The 17,469-nt window shown below is 40.5% G+C and overlaps 1 protein-coding gene across 4 annotated transcripts in view; it reads right to left on the bottom strand.

The window, feature by feature from the left end:
• The window catches only part of CREB5 (cAMP responsive element binding protein 5), a 244,071-nt gene that overhangs the window by 58,639 nt on the left and 167,963 nt on the right, over positions 1-17,469 (bottom strand). For all 4 annotated transcript variants that reach the window (XR_014883923.1, XM_085226272.1, XM_085226273.1 and 1 more), the window contains 2 exons: positions 9,700-9,826; positions 7,654-7,764 (listed from right to left, as the gene is read on the bottom strand). Coding sequence is in view for 3 of the 4 variants with exons in the window: in XM_085226272.1 (XP_085082398.1) it covers positions 7,654-7,764; positions 9,700-9,826 (238 nt within the window). In the remaining variant the exon portion in view is untranslated. The remainder of the gene's footprint in view (positions 1-7,653; positions 7,765-9,699; positions 9,827-17,469) is intronic.

Here is a 17,469-nt window from a genome sequence, read left to right as displayed (position 1 = left end):
GTCATACTGCTACTAAATGAATAATTTGATACCGTATCAAAATAAGATTTTGGGGATGTTTTTCAATACAGTAATTAGTAGGCATCAATGTGTCCTCAGTGTGTTAAATAGGAGAAAAAATAGCGCACCCATGACTAAGGGAAGGAGGTTTTGCATAAACTGAGGTCTACTCCTAAAAGACTGATAGCCGTTTAATCAAATCTTTGAAGTTCACCTTTGGCTGGTCAAAGTCCATGTTCCCATGCCTCTGCAGTATTCATCAGAAATTATTCCACTTATATTAACTACTTTGCTTTCTGTCTTCTTTGTCATGTAAGTCACATAAATAGAGTAAATTATCTGAAGCAGAGTAATGTGGGGGTAGCCATACTGCCAGAGAAATTGCAAACAGTTCTCAGCACATAAGCAAAATATCTGGAGTAAAGATAATCCGGTCCCATAGGTGAGCTATGCAGGACTTGTAGTATAAGCGGAATACAGACCTCAGAGAGAACATGACCAGCCACACTACACTCCCATACGGTCTGGCTACAGAGCACATTTGGGAAGATTATTCATGGCTTTTCAAGCTCTAAAATCTCAGATAAATGTTACTGGCCAGAAATTTGCTAGCAAAAGCCACAAGCAGAGCAAAGTTTGCAGCCTAAGTGTTTCCAGGGTGGGAGACCCGGTCTGCTCCACTTTTTAAATTACCTCCTTGATAACTCTCCAGATGTAAATCAGAAAAGTTTTACTAATGAACATCTGGAAGACAGTATATAATCCTCCCGCCGCTGAAAAGTGTCACTGGCCACATTTGACAGAAGAAACAACAAATGCTGCGAGCATTTCCTCAGGCTGAACACAGCTTGTAGCAGCATTTCAAATATGCCTGTGATCTTCGAACGAGCTCTACAGGGGTATCCGCTAGTCCTGGTTTGGATATGGTTGACATTATGCGAAAGTAAATGCTCTCCCGAGACTTCAGTGAAAGCCACAGTGCCAGGGAAGCTGATCTCACAAGGCTTCCATCATCTCGGATGACAGAAGTCTCAGAAGATCAGTTAATTTTTGTCATTCTGAGCCAGAATCTCATCAGCAAAGTTCAGGAAATTTCAGAGGCATTAGATTCAAACATAAACCATCGTAGCTATGTGGATTTTAGTCCTAAATATGAGTGTGCACCTCCTCTAAGTCCTCTGTATTTCAATAACCATATTAATACGGAAGGATTAATAGTGAATATTAACTTACACTAATTTTATGTACATAAATTCAGACACAGTCTGCATTTTCTGGAAGCAGCAGACAGAAATTCTTCTGTATTTGTTTCCATTCTTCCACTGACAGATTGCATGGCCTCAAGCAAGTCAATTCACTTTTCTCTTTCAGTTCTTCAACAGACTACAATTATTTCTCTCTCAGGAATGCTATCATAATTAACAAACTCCTTCATTAGCTACTGCACAGTTTTTTGAAATTGCCTTTTTCGCCTGTCCATGAAGAAGAGATTTACTGCTATGAGATTTTGCTTCCAGCTCTTGTGTCCCTGTTGGTAAAGGCGCTAACAGCAGCCTCTCACCCTACAGCCCATTGCTTGTAATGAGGTGCACATGCACATCCCCAGCAAACACGAGACTGAAGGCATGGCAGCTCAAAGTGCAAAACAACTTCCATTATTTGTGGCTCTTGAATAAAGCGTGGAGAGTGAAAGCTGTACAAATTCCAAGCAAAAGACTAAAATCTATCTTTGTGAAGCAGAACTTCCCTGTAACACAATCCTGTTTTTATTTTTATAATTTCCTTTTTCTCTGGTCTCAGTATCATAAGGATTTGCTTTAATTTGTACCAGCTCCCACTTACATTCAAGTTTACACAAACAAAATCTTCTTGGAAGGGACAGCTCAGCACCAAACAAGTCACCCTCACGTATATAGATGCATCTGACTTAAGTTTCAAAACCTTACAACAAACACACAAGAACCAGACCCAGCAGTTCATGTGTGGGGTAGCCGATAGCTACGGCAAGCAAACATTAGGATTGTATTTCAATTATTGCTATGGTTACAAAATCAGGGTGGACACCGGAGGGAAAGGGAGAAAAGAGAAACAAATGTACGAAGATGGTAAATCCTAGGAGGAAAGAGAGGGTGGTGGAGGAACAGGACGAAGGAGAAAGGGTGGACAGTTGGTGAAGGCGTCTGGGTGGGGGAGAGAGATCATTCAAACACCCAGCTGAATAAAGGCAAACAAAATAATAAAAATCTAAGTTCTTCTAGGGAAATAGCACCGATAAGATCACCGCAGGATACAGTGACACAAAGAAAGAAAAATGCAAGGAATTGTTACAACTTGCGCGATTCATTTGCGCTCAGTGGAAGCGAGATCAAATATTCAACACGTATCCACAGCAGCTATGAGCAATTGAATCAGCTCTCTTCTCTATTTCACTTACTGAGCCACTGACAGCTTAAGAAGAATTACTTTCTACTGAGTCTAGTTCATAATCCAGCATTTAGGCATGACGGCTACGAGGTCCTGTTTCAGTAAACAAAACAAAATATGAATAGCTTCACCCATAACGTTAATACCTTAATCCACAGCAAGGCATACTGTCTGCAGGCAAAGCTACTGCCCAGGGAGGATTTGAAGTGTAGATCAGGAGCACGCTGAAAGCTTGGCTTTGGCGACTTACAAACATAAGTGCCAATGTAATAAGAGATACAGTTTCAGAACAGTGAGTTTTGTCAACAGTTTAACTATCTCTTCTTTCCTGAAAACATTTCTCAGTTACTGACAGGAAATTCTGACAACTTTTTTTTTTTTTTTTTTTTTTTTAACTGGAAGACTTTCTTTTGCATTTCTTCCCTCATACAGTTTTTATTGCTTTGTTGAGATTAACATGAGAAATTGCTGCTGAGAGCTCTACGAAGAACTGACATTTTTCCTTCTGCTAAGTGGTTCAGAACCCATGCTAGGAAAACTAGCCCCAAAACAGTGTGTTTTGTTCAGTTTAAGCAATTCCTTTCCCACTCAGCTTGATATGAAAACACAGACTTCAAACCATTTATTAGAGATAACAAAATACTTCCAGCCAGTACTTCCAGTTGAAATATCAACAGCTGAACCTAGAACCTCAGTGGCCCTTGATCTCTGCACCAGCCTCCAGCCTGAAATCAGCATCAAAACCTCATAGACCTGGCCCCACTGTTTGAAACCAGCCAAAATTTCCTTCCCAAATAGTCTCATGAGCTGTCCCAAGATGTCACTGGAACTGAAACAGAGTTCTTGTTTCCCTGTACACCAGCAGAAATGGCTCAGCTGAGCATCATCAGAGACAGGGATAAGAGCATAGCCTGATGTGTTCTCCCTTTGCACCACCCCAGCTCACAAGCATAGAAACAGAAGTTATTTCTAAACTATCAAAGGCACCTGGTCCAGGTCTGCCTTTCCAAGGGATGGGCAGCTGATCCACACACGGACTGGGATTTTCACAGCCACTACCTGGGACCTGGACACTTAACTCACCTTAAATTGAATAAAATGTAGCTCTGATGACAAATGTCTAACTGTTGTTTCTTCTACCTTTTGCCTCCTTCTCTTCCCCTAGAGTTTCTCAACATTCTTAGGCAAATTAGAAGGTTCAATTAAGATGAATATGTTACCAATCTAATTATGAGCATGCTCATTACTGGTTCATTATTTTTCTTTTCTTTCTATGTTTTTCCTCTTACAACTGATCGACACTTTCAACTTAATTTCCTTATCGTTACTGCTCAAACTAGAAATGTGTACAAGGTAAAAACACCAGTCTATGTAACTTCTGATATGAAAAGAACTTTTCTTCAAAAGAACTGCATGGATTCTGTTAGGAAGGCAGGCACAGCCAAAGTATACATATTACATTTTATTCAAATTTTATAAAACTATGTATCTGGCCAGGGGCAGAGGGAGGGCGAAAATGAAATAGTGAACAGGTCAAACCAAAAACTGTATTATAAAGTCAGATTATTTTCATTGCCAGCCTGCCTCTTATGTTTCCTTTCAGAGTTCATAAATCTCTATAGCTAAAGACCCATGCCTTGCAATGTTAGATAGAGAGGTATCGGCTCCACTGAAAAGAACTGTGCTCACATTGCTTTCCAGTGGTCTCATGTACGCTGTTTATCTTTCAGTCAGGTAACCCACATGCTATTGCACTTCCCAGTTATAAAACCTTGGATACTCTGAAACTGCAAACCAAAGTGTATATAAGCAATATATTAAAGGTAATGCACAGCCAACAACTCTGAGTTCCTAATATCCTCAGCCTACTGAACCACATGTTAATATCCTACATGTACTATTCTGCATATTTTTACCATGTACACTTATAGCTATATGTTTCCTCTCCTTTCCAATGCAATATATCTTAACGCAAAATCAATGGTTGTCCTTGGTGGGCAGCATAAAGGTCTTATCCTCTCCACTGTGAAACTAAGAAGTAGTACTGACTTAAATGTTCACTCACTCATTTACCAGGACAGTTTTAAAGCATTAGGTGATAACTTAATTGAGAGTCACACTGTGGGAGGAACTGAGATTGTTATGATAAATTAAATCAGTTCTGGAATGTCACCTACAATATTTTAATACCTAAAGTAACATTCTCCAGAATAAACATGAGAACAGTAAATGAGCTTCTTTGGTGGCAGCCCTATGACTTTCTATAAATGCCAGGTAATACAATCAATCAATAAATTGCTTATTATAGAAACATAAAATTAATGCAACACACTATATATGTGTGTATCTTTCCATATATGTATGTCTCTAACAGGCTTACTTCCATGTCCTTCTACAATCTGTTCATAGACCAATCAAGGGAGTAAAGACTTTGCTATCTATCTGCTGCTTCTGGAAAACCTGGCATCATACGGTATCCATAATTACATTATTTGTTCATTCTTATTTTAAAGAAGCAAATTAAATTACACAAGTCACCAAGTAGCATTACTTCTTCGTACTAAATAGAGCTTGCATGGCTCAGGTACACATGTTCACATGCGTGAGACATAAGGATTTGGTATCACATCTGGGTCTCCCACCCAGAGGAGCCCGTCCTGCATTCCTTCATGTAAGCACAAAGAAAATGCTGATCCTTCTGCCACAGATTTGGATGACTGATAAATCAGGCTCACACTCCCCTAGCGTTCTCCAGTTACTACAGGCACTAGGTGTGAGCAGCGTAGATGGCTTCGTTCAGTGCTCAGCACATACATAGTCTGATCCATGTGTGGCCAGCCAAATAGAACATATGCAGCACTGGATTCACCATCAGTAATGGCACTAGCAGAACCTAATGAAATTTAAAATTCCTTCCTAATGCACAATGCAATCCAGTAAGGCACTAAGAACTCTCACTTTCCACTTAAATAAAAAAAAAATAAAATAATAAAAAAAAAAAAAACAACAACGAATGTGCAAGCTCTCATTCTTTGAGTGAAAGTGAAATACTTAATAATAAGAGCAAAGATGCCTGTAATACTGATGATTAAGACTTGTAATTCATGAGTACACATATAAGAAATAATTTCACTTTAAATTTTTTATATTTTTCCACCTTCAGCTCGTACAGGATATTGCTGATAGATTCATATTGTTCAAAGCACTGGATAAATGAAGAAGCTTTTCACATTGTAGGTGTGCTCACATAAAAACAAAGTGTAAAAATAAAATATAGACTACTAAAAAAAATCAACCAATCAATCAAACAAACAAAAACAAACAAACAAACAACAACAGCAAAAAACAACAACAACAACAAAACCACACTAGAGAAGAAGAATGATCCTGGAGCTCTGAATTATGCCTCTTACTTTAAAGAGTTAATGTGTGTGGATTTTTTCCATCCCTGGAAAAGCGGTAGAAAACCCACTGGAAGTGAATGTGCTCTGTGCTCACTACACAGTGTTTTGGAACTGATGGCAATTTCTATCTGAAAGAGCCATACAATTATACGTTAGGTTTAGGGACAAAACCTGTTTATTCAGATTAAAAAGTAATTTGCATTAATGTACAGTTTCAAACATTAAAGTGCAGAATTTTCACTATACACACCAATAATTTAATCTTGTTCTTAAGTAGCCGCACATTTCCAGTAAAGAAAAGGCAGGGGGTGTGAGGATGGGGGAGTAAACTACAGAAACTTTAGTCCCAAAACAGATGCCAGTTTGGGATTTATTCAGCCAAGGAGTATTTAGCTTGGCTCAGCTTTGCTCGAGTTGAAAAAACACTTGCCTATTCCAAAAAGTTTTTAACAAGCTCTGCTGCAGATGCTGTTGCCATTTGGCATGTCACCGTCACTGTGTGGTACAGCGCAGAGAGAACTCTTGACCACAGGTTTTCCTTGGCCAGGACAGCCAGAGTTTTTGGCCATTGCTGCTCTGCTGGCCAACTGGCTGCATGTTTATGGAGTGCGGTTTTAGACGGGGTGTTAACAGAGGTTGGGTTAACAGCCTAAACCAGACCAACAGCGAGGTGAAGGCGTGACCTATCTGATCTAAGAAAACAGAGATTGTATATTTTGCTGCTCTTAACCAAGAGTCTCATGCATGCACCATGCCTAGAGACAAGAAGATATTTTTCTTTGCCTCGGGATAGATGACAACATTAAAAGCTGTACCAAACATTCAAAGTAGAAATATATAAAAACATGTGGTTGCTTAATCTTTGTCAGCTTGATTTCATTCTCTCACTTATGACAATTTTACCTTGGCATAACGCCACTGAAAGAAGTTCAGTGAAATCACTCTTATTTTCCACTACAATGAGATATCTTGAGAGGATAAAAACTCTACAGAGTTAAACTGAAAACCTCTGTCCTCATATTTCTACTAGCCAGTAAATTGCAGCTCCGAAACTAGAAAAGCCTATGCGTTTCAACACTAAGTCCTAGGTTATCAGTGCCAAATTCCTCAATGAAAGTGCATATAAAACTGAAGAAAACTTCCTACTTGTAGCTTAGTTTACCTACTTAATCCTATATCACTGCATACATCTGGGAAGCCTTGACCTCAATATATGCAATTTGAAAAACACTGTGACATTTAGATCCAATCAGTAAGTTACTTTAGTCTGAATTCTGGTCATTCTTTCTGATGGGAAGACCTTTGTTGCAATTAAGCAAAAGAGAATACTGTGGGTTTTTTTACATATGTCATTTGCTCTGTTTTTCTAACTCTAGTATTGCATTGACACACTATGTGCTAATCTGGAAAAAAACAAGGACTACATACATTCTACTCTCCACATCAGACACCTTTTACATCACCACTGACTGGGAATTTTCTTCAAGCTAAGTCTTGGAGTACAGACACCACCAGAGAACCAGCCAGATCATTCGCTTAAATTCCACTAATCTGCACCAAAAATCCCATTTAACACAGTTTGGATCAGAGAGCCCGCTCTTTAATTCAGTTGTCTCGCTAAGAGTTCAGCTAGGACTGGTAACATCTTGAAAGTTCATAGACTAAACTGACACAAAGGCAATTTACTGCAGCGTATTAAAAAGAGTGTAACGTATGACTAAGAATGAAGTAAGCAGTGTCTGGCTACATCCCCCACTGTCTGGGTAGCCAGTGTGCAGGAGGAGTATAAGAAAACAAAATAATTTCAAAAAATTTTCCATTTTACCATTTTGGCTTCTGAATGCATTGGGGGGACTTGAGGTGAAGCACAAGGGTTGTTGAGGTTTGGCCCCTGCATTCCCATGATGTTGGAGTTCATTGACATTTGTCGCTCCATCTTTTAAAAGAAAAAGAAAAAAAGAAAGGTTTCAAAGTGTCTACAGACATTTGCAAGAATTTATGCCTGGTTTCTACTTAAATGGACTCAGTTTTATTTCTTCAAGTCAAGACTGGAAAAATAACAATCTGTGTCGTGAATTGCATGTGTGTATGCACTCAGGCGTGTGTTTCATCAGAGTCGGCCCTGACAACTCATAGCCAATTATAAGGAAAAGGATTCTTTACTAAACAAATGTAGCAGACACCTCGGGCTTGTGCTTTTTTGTAATGATTTTCTTCCTTTCAGTATAACAACACTTGGAGTTAAGTGGTTTTAAAAGCATCACTGTATAAAGCTGTGGCTTCTCCTGTCAGTGCAGCGCAACTTAGCCTGTTAAAAACATAAATAAAAATCTACAATCTTGAGTATATGGAAAATGAATTGGCTCATTTTCCTCCACTCAGATTGACCAGCTGAGAGGACTTTTCCATATGCCTTGTACGGGAAGCCTTCATGTATTGCTGATGCAGCAAAAAAACAAAGCAGGACTCCTGGCTATGCAGAGCACTTTCTGCAAGTTAAATTCACCATATGAGTGAGGGACACAGTTTTCAATTGAAACCTAATGGCAGTAAGGTCTGGATAAAATAATTTCCTATAGTGCTATCTCTCAAAATACTGCTGTTACAGAACTGATCTAACTGATCAGAAGGGTCAAGGTGACAAGTAGTGTTACGGTGGTGCTTTCAGGCAGGTGCTGCATCATCCTGCCTCAACTCAGCCCAATCTTTAAATCATCAGCTCATGGCGGAAAGCAGTTTGTGGAGCTTCCTGAGCTATTCCAGATAGGGGAGCTACTTTTTGTGCAGGTAGTGACTCCCATTCTCTGCAACCTCAGCACAGATGGGTTCTGGTCGCCTGTGGGATAAACCCCACTACCTGATTCCCACTGGCTCTACAGCAGGTCATAACACTGTCTGCAGGATAGAAGCAGTCCCCACAGGGATCTTGTCCAAATTCCCTTTGGAAGGCTGTGGGCAGTAGGAGAGGTTCTCACCTGCTTCTGTGCAAGCACAGCAGCTCAAAGAGCCCCCCAAAAGTAGCCCAATGTCCTGAGCTTACCCTAAATTGGGATGTTTGCTCCATTTCAAGTTCATCAGCAGTTATGTCCAAAAAACCCCTAAAATTCAGAACTGTCCACAGTGGCATTTCTTACATTTTTGGGTTGAACTTCCTGGTCGATGCTCCAGAAGAATGTTATTGGTAAGTTACTAATTTACAACTTATTAACTACTGCTCACATAGCAGCCGACCTGAATCTTCTTACCCCCAGAATGTCCCCCTTGCCCCAGCAGTTCCAGAACAAGCTGCACTTGCCTCTCACTCATATCTGCTCACTCTCAAGTTGCCCTCTAAACTGAACATCGTGTGATGAAGCAGAAACTTCTCACACAAACTCCTCTTTTCCCCAGGCCTTCTTTACTCATTTCCATCCCTTATCTGCCCAAATGTCTTATACTGAAAGGGCTGTTAAAATTGAGGGCAGGTTACCACTCTTGAAAAGGAGGATTACTTCTGAGTTTGTTAGCATAACTCATGCACACAACTTTTCCAGTTTTGTCTGACTTTAGTAAAATCTTTTTGTTCCAGCACAGACATAGTGATCTCACAAACATGACCAAGTGTGAGAACCAGAAACTGTAGTATCATGTAAACTGTTTCTAATCGCTCTCACACTAATTAACATTCCACTAACTGCATAAGAAATGCTCTTGTGCAAGATGAAGCAGAGAAAATGGTCCAGCTTCTGCTGCTTCTTTAGCTCGTTACGCTCTGATTTATTTATTTTTTTTTGACAATCCAACACTTTCACCTCTTCATAGGCTGAAACAAAATGAAAATAAACAGTGCCATAACCACTAATAGTAATAATAAAAAACCCCCAAAACTTACAGGCATGAGTACAGCAGAAGATCCGGGCATGGTAGGGTTGGGCAGGGTGCCAGGCATAGAGGCTGGCATAGGCTGTCTTTGTCGGTTGTGTAGATGCAATAGTGAAGACAGAGAACCTGGGACAGGCCTAGGAGAAAAGGAAAGAAAACTGTAATGGGCTACAAAGACCTAAACAAGCCTTACACTGTCAGCCACTGATGGGAAAAGACCATTCTAGACAAGCAGGCACAGATAAGCCAGTCCAGCATTTTCTTCTCCTGCACAAATCAGTAGAACAGAAGGTTTTCAAGAAACAGATGACTCACACTCCCCTTACTATATATTGGTTAAAGAAGTGGTATAGCTCATCTGAGAGAGCATGAATATAATCCTAACAGCAGGCCTGAGCCTTTGCACCTCTGCATCTCACAATGGTCAGTACAAAATTTCTACTGATAAAACATGATAATTTCCTTGTGAGCTACATCAGTATGTTCCTGTAAATTCTGCCCCCAGTAATGAAAATATTTGGATGATCATCTTGCAGACCATGACAGAAAATTTAGCACACATATTAATTTTGAAGCTTTATCACTTGTAAATAAAATATTCCAAAATGAGTATGTCATCTCAGCTCTTGACATTCTCTCTTGTAAAATTCTACCAAGCTCCCAAGTGAGGTCCAGTTAGAATGCCACCAGAATGCAGAAATGGGGGCTGAGAGAATAGGGAAGAAAGAAAATTAGTAAAATTAATCAGTAAAATTTCATTCAGATTAACTACCTTGTAAAGGCAAAAAGTAAAGAACATAAAAAATCAGAGTGAGATATTTTGGCAGAAGGAATTTAACAGATTTAGAAATATATTTTTTAAGTACAGCAGAGGGAAAAAGTACACGTAGACCTATTAATGGATTAAAGAAAGCTGGGATTATTATTTAAACATGTTAAAGTTGCACAGAGTAGAACACTCTGCATTGTAATACACTGCTTACACTGTTCATTAGACAAGAGATAGCTCTTAAGGTAGAGAGAAGAGGACAAAACTAGGCAGTTTGAAGAGCCTCTGCAGGGGGGAGCAAGGGAAGAGTCTGAAGATGTTTGGAATCTCTGAATATCAGGGTTGCTTTTCACCTTTGGCAAAAGCATCTTTTGCCTCAGAGACAAAACTACATCTAGCCAGAAAAGCCTCAAACTCAGGTTGGGCTGGTCAGGAAAGTGGACTCAGTCTCAGAGCTGCAAAGGGGAAGCTCCCTTCTCCAACTTAACTGAACTACACCACACTCAGCCATGGGACTTCTTGCACTTTCAATTGTAAGCAACACTGGAAACCATGAATGGATACATCTCTCTTCTGACATTAGCTGTCCTGCCATTTATCTAGTGACAAGCAAAGAGGCCAAAGCTGTAAGCAATGGCATTCAGACATCCCAAACGGAAGAAACCATATCCAGCCTCCCAAAACAGTGGTGCCTGTCTCAAGGAAATATCACCTTCCTCTGACCTGCAGGCCTCATCTTCTCCTGCCCGGAGTTCAAACCTCCAAACCTCACTTGCCCAAAGCTCCCCAGCATTTCCCATCCCTGGATTTTCAGTTCTTCAACCCTCCTCTCTTAAAGTTCGCTCTCCTCCAGAAGCATTTCAATCCCAACAGTGCCACCTCCAAGTCCTTGTCCTGCCCATTCCCTTGCACCAGACACCCCTGTGTCCTACCCCTCTGTCCTCAGCTGCCCTCTCCTTGGCAGCTGCAAATCATGAACCCATCCTTTTGTCTTGTTCCTCCATGAAGAGAAGAAGCCTGTGTTTTCAAGGATGTTTAAAAAATCCTTCCAGACACATACAGTACTTATTCAGAAGAAAAGAAAAAAAACCCACCACAATAGTAACAAAAGTAGCTTACATACAGACAAGAAGCTCTCCCTGGTTATCTACTGGAGGAACATGATGTGCATTACATCTTCATACTCCGAAGAAACTCAAGACAGTGTCTCCCAAATATGTGATATAAACCCGTGAGGGTGTGTGTGCAAGAAGTACTGTCATCAAACGCAGATCACCTTATGGGTGAAGGAATACTATGGCCTGTCACCACATCACGGAGCCGGGGGTGTTGTGGAGGTAGTGTAGGTGGAATGGATACTGTTCAGGAAAAAGCTCAGAAGATACAGAACACAGTCCCCAACCTATCCTACTCTCCAACTAAAATGCAGCTGCTCTCTGAACCAGCACTCATTTGAGTAAAGGGGGCAACAAATAATTAGGACAGGGTCAGAAAAGTAGATTCAGTGACAGGATAGGGAAAGAGGGAAAGGAGGAAAATGTTTGAATGTAAGAAAGATATCAGATTTGCTATAACCCCTGCTGGGAACAAGCTTTGGGCTTCCTCCCAAGGATGGCAGACAAGGAATAGAAGGGATAGTGCTGTTTACTGCCACACGGGTCCATTAGCTGAGACACAGCCTACACGCAACTGCGCTGGATAACAGGAGGAAAACATCATAAAAATATCACTTGAGTTTTCGTGTGACTGAAGTAAAGTAAATGCCATGACAACAGCCCCCTCCTCATTTAGTCATTCAGAGACTGTTCCACGTACAGATCTTTTGTACAACTCACTGGTTTCGTAATAACCTTAGGTGTTAGGCTGTTTGACAGAAACTTAGCTTTGCCTGACCTATGTAATTTGCACACATGATTCTCAAGGGACTGCACAGTTTGAGTCTTTCTTAAATATGCTACAGAGCCAAAAACATTTCCAAAATTGCTTTAATGAGTTTGGGAATATGGGACTCGGGCAAAAGGGAATTATTAGTATTTATTAAAATGGCAAGGAAGCTTCTTCTCTGTCCCTAGTTTCACCTTTAAAGCTGCTTTGCTTTGGGGGTCTGCATATGCTTTACACTCAGCTAGAGAAAAAAAAAAAAAATCCTGTACTTCAGGTATTTCTTCTTGCTAAACTACAGATCTGCTCCCAAGAGTGTTTTTGCAAAGAGCTGCAGAACAGTCAGAAAAACCCTGTACTTCAAAGTTGACCTCCTTGACGAAAAGTCTGCACCACTCCTGCCACCAGTAAAAGCGCTACATAATGCACACCAGGCTCAGATCTCCACTGGGGCAGCCTGACGTTGGCACTGCTCACAGATACTTCTGTTGCTTCCACACTGAGCACAGGTCATTGATTAATATGCACTCATATCGCACTGTGAGCTCAGGGAACGTTTATGGCAGAGAACCTACATATTCACAGGCTGAGAAACTCAATTTGTCTAGTTCTAAGACATTTCTTCCTCTTCCAAGGACAACACAGTCTCTTTTGTTGTTGCTCTCTAACCTGCAGCAAAGAGTGTCAGCAAGAGTTTATAACTGTTACTTAATGTTGGACAGGTTGACTGCTTCCCTCTTCACAAATGCTGAGGAGGTGCATCATGCGGCCTGCAGCCTGTCCATCAATACTGCTGACTGAAGGGTTTTAATTCCTTGGCACCCATGCAGATAAATAAATTGGGTCGTTGGGCAAACAGCTCACAGATAAAGGACGGATAAGATAGAGAACTGGCAAGCACTCAACCTCACTGAAAAACTGGCCATCTGTGGGGTTTTTCCCAACTTTTAAAAATTTTCATCTTGTTCCCACAGGATCCTGCTGTTGGACACAATGGGATCTCAGTCAGGACTTGTATGCCATCTCTTTGGGCCTGGATGGATATCTGTACGGTGGCTTAGTAGAATACCACATGTTGCTGCTCTAACTGACCATGTTGGCTCTCCTCCCTCTGCACAGTTGTGCTAACACCGTGACTCATCTCTGCTAACATTTAAGCAGATGGGCGGTACCCTGCTAAGCTATGGTGACTCGATCGTGTTCCATCATATGACTCTATCCAACAATTAAAGATAAATCCACTAATGTAACCAAATATTCATATTATATGCTTTGCTATGGGCCTTCTTGATTAATACCAAATATTCTGTCTCCTATGACGCAACTCCTCTCTGACCCAGTATTCTAGATCGTCTGATGACTTAACACTATATTTGTCTATTAAAAGATCAGGCTTCCTTTAACTAGTACTCATCAAGAATAATTTCTGCAGATGACAATTTGGTGCTGGGCTCTCATGAGATTAGGTCAGTACTGACACAGATCATTCAGGCCAGTGTGCAGAGGGCGAATGCTATTTAAAGCATCACTGCCATATGTTTTCTATTCAGACAGAGCACTCATGGTCTTACCACGCCCCTTCTCCCACTCCTCACTCTCCTGCATGTAGCATTTATGCAGGGTCAGCAAGAATAGCTACACCACCACCCAGCTTGTTCCAGAATTGGAAAAAAAAGCCATACGTATTTGGAAGTGCATTTGAGCAAATGAACTCCTCTCTTGATTTTCGATGGCCTCCAGACCCAGTCTGCTCATACAGAAGAGCCCATAAAATGGCTGACTGTGCTGTGGCAATTTGCCACGTTGAGACAGCACTGGCACAGGGATTTCTGCACCACACTCATTACACAACACAGACTTGCCCAGACTTTAATTTTTTTTATATATACATATGTACATATACATATGTATATACATACATAATTATTACAACAGTGCCTGGAAGTCTTGATGTAAAAGCCAAAGTGAGGTTCTGCCCCAAGATACTTAAAGATCAACAATAAAATGGGGGAGAAAAAATGGAAGCAACAGAGAAACATGGGATATTAAGGCAGCAATGGCTTAATATGATCAATGCAATGATGAACAATCACTGTACACAAGCATCCTAGGTCCATTCAAGGTATATCACTATGTGCATGTGGTCTGGGCTGCGTTTGGGATGAAGCACTCAAGCTGAGAATGAGCACTGTTGGCAATGGTAAGACTCTGAATGTCTCACGGACCACTAGCTACCATTACCATAAAATTTTTCATTGGTAAACAGTAAGTTCACTAAAGCACGTGGTTCTACAGACCAGCTGCAGACCACTTCCACAGCAGCTATTGAGGGCAGAGTAGCTAACTGAACATGGTCTTCTATATTTGAAAAATTAGCCAGAAGGCAAAGAGGTGGAGGGGATGTTTTAACACAAGAGAAGTGTACTGACTAGAGGAACTGGCTCATCTGCAGGTTCTGGTGCTATTTGATTCACTGCCATTACTTAAGTTTATCAATCCAGCTGTGGCTTTCCTCATTTGTGGTCCATTATTTGAGATGTACTCTCCCCCAGAAAATACGATGGCTCTAATTTCAGTGTATTCGTCATTCAGAGAAGGAAAGCAAAAACAAAAACAAAGGAAAGCAAGAACAAACCTTTAGACAAGTACTTGGAATATCTTGCATAGTTCCAGGGACCTCACCTGACCTGCCATATCCCACGTTTAACAACAGTTTAATCACAGAATCATCAGAGAGCCAAGCTTTCCAAGAAATAGGAGCCTTATGTCACCAGTTAGTTTTTTTTTTTTTCCAGAGAGCCAAATCATGTTCAAGAGAAAACTGGCACCTAAAATTAATGGATCATTGCCAACCTAGTAAAGATCCTTGTTTGTATTTCTCAGACAATTCAGCCATCTACATGATGTGGGCAGATTATTATTATCAGGAGCAGACATTTATACTGTGGTGGTGCCCAAAGGTCCCAGCTGGGACCAGAACCCCATTGAGTCTGGCACTGTACAAACACAGATAAGCGACAATTCTTACACAGCATGTTTACAATCTAGAGACACAAAACAGATGAAAAGTTGAAGGCAGAGACAGAACATGGAAGCGAATAAATATGCTAGAGTTGGAGACAGTTTAGTGGCACTCCTCTGGTTGTTTTATTGTTTCTTTGTATGTTTTTTATTTTACTCGTATAACCTCAGATATGTTAGGGCTGAGGAAGTTTGTAAGAGGAAGGGAGTAACTAAGATTGAGACACAGGAAGGGCACTACTCTAGAGAGGGAAAATTGTGGCTTATAACTTCGATGACTTTGCAATGCTTCTGTAGAGATTTTTAAACAGTGTGTATACGTTTATACATAGGCATTACCATAAGGATTTTCCCAAGGTTGGAGAAGAAGAGATCATAGCCTGAGAAACTAGCTGATGTTAAATACACTGGCAAAGGGAAAGTGATGCTTGACACTGTAATGAGAAGCTGGAGGAGTGAGTTAAGATAAGGCTAAACTGTGAAAATGCTTGAAGACAAGAAGCTTCATTCAGAAGTGAAGAGAAAGGCAACTTAAGTGTTTGAGGAGAGCTGGCATAATTAAGGTAACAAGCCGTACTTTGTCACAGAGGTAGAAGGAATGCAGTAATGGGCAGCCATGTGAAATGATATGTACATAGTTAAATCCAGTAAAGAGATATTTCTTCTCAGTTCATGTATTCTTTGATGTCATGTGAGTAGGTGTTCAATGGAAGCAAGCCTACTCCATCAGAAATGCATTCTTGCTCAATAGTTTTAATCCAAAGGGACAGAACATCTAACTGAAGGGAAAGAGGAAGGCAATAAAAATAAATAAATAAAGAATGGATGTATGTACAGGAAGATTCAAGAAATCTGTGCAAAAATGCCTTAGCAAAAATATGCTAAGAATGCTGTACTTTTCACTTGAGCCTGCAGGAGAGAAGCCCCTCAAATCAGTACTGCTGTAACGTATTCAGTGGCCCAAACTCTGTTTAAGGATTTAGTCAATGATGAAACTTGCCTTTAGAAACTCCAATTCCATTAACGCCACATACATTTCCTGAACACATGCTCAAGGAACCTCTGCAAATTAAGCGTAAGTAGAAGGACCAGCAGGTCCTTGGAAGCCTCAGAGAACACATTAACATTTGCCTTTTGGCTCTCACAGGTCTTAGAAACTGCTGGTTTCAATCTTCTTTTCCCTCTAAATATTTCACTGGGTCTTACTGCCTGACCCATTACAAGAAAAATAAGGAAAGCTAGAATGGTTTCTTAGACTACAGCCTTCTCCGAGAAGTTTATGTTCCACACAGTGTTATGCACACAGCTGGAACTCACAAATGATACATAGAGGATAATGACATAGTTAAAGCAAAACAAGGAAACACAGTGAAAGGCAGGTTCGAGGGATTATAAAGAGCTACCTCATATAACAACATATTCTTGTAATAAAAAAAAACACTGGATAAAAACAAAAAACCTGCAGCATAAACATGGCAGAACACTTAACCATGAAGGCAAGCCACAATGCCAGACCAACCCCATTGCTGTCACGTTTTCCCAGATCAAGAGGACCAAAACCTTAGTTCTTCAGAAAAATAAATGACTCTGTATCACCACAAATAAAAGTGAATTGGTTTTCATTGAAGAAAAAAGGTGGCAGTAATACTGAAAAGGCAGGTAATGGCAGCTGACCTAAAAACAGGAATAATAGCAGCAATAAAACTTGCACAAACGCTTTCTAATGTGTCTGTTCTTTTTAAGGATAAGGATTAAGGCTCCAGCCTGGAAAATTCATGAAAACTTGAAAATGTAAGGCTCATTGAGAATAAATATCACCAGATTAAAAGACTGCAAAGAGCCCTATCCCCAACATCCAGACGAAAGTGACAACTGAGCACCAAGCAACTGCTTGCCAGGTTGCTATGCAAAGGTGTCAGAGCCTTCTTTGCTCTACTGACTGCAGCAGCTGGACATTCACAGACACTTCCCAGCACTGCAAATGGCTTTTACTCAACTTTCATAACTCTGCACGTGAAAAGGATAATACGTCACAAAAAGGATGATGAAAAAATGCCTTTTAATATTACTGGGTTGAGAGAGTACTTGGAGAGCTCTCAGTGGCTACTG

This window comes from Meleagris gallopavo, chromosome 6 (assembly GCF_905368555.1).
Source record: "Meleagris gallopavo chromosome 6, MGAL_WU_HG_1.1, whole genome shotgun sequence".
NCBI classification, from domain to species: domain Eukaryota; kingdom Metazoa; phylum Chordata; class Aves; order Galliformes; family Phasianidae; genus Meleagris; species Meleagris gallopavo.
The sequence above is the reverse complement of the archived record's forward strand: the minus strand, read 5'-3'. Positions and strand labels throughout refer to the sequence as shown.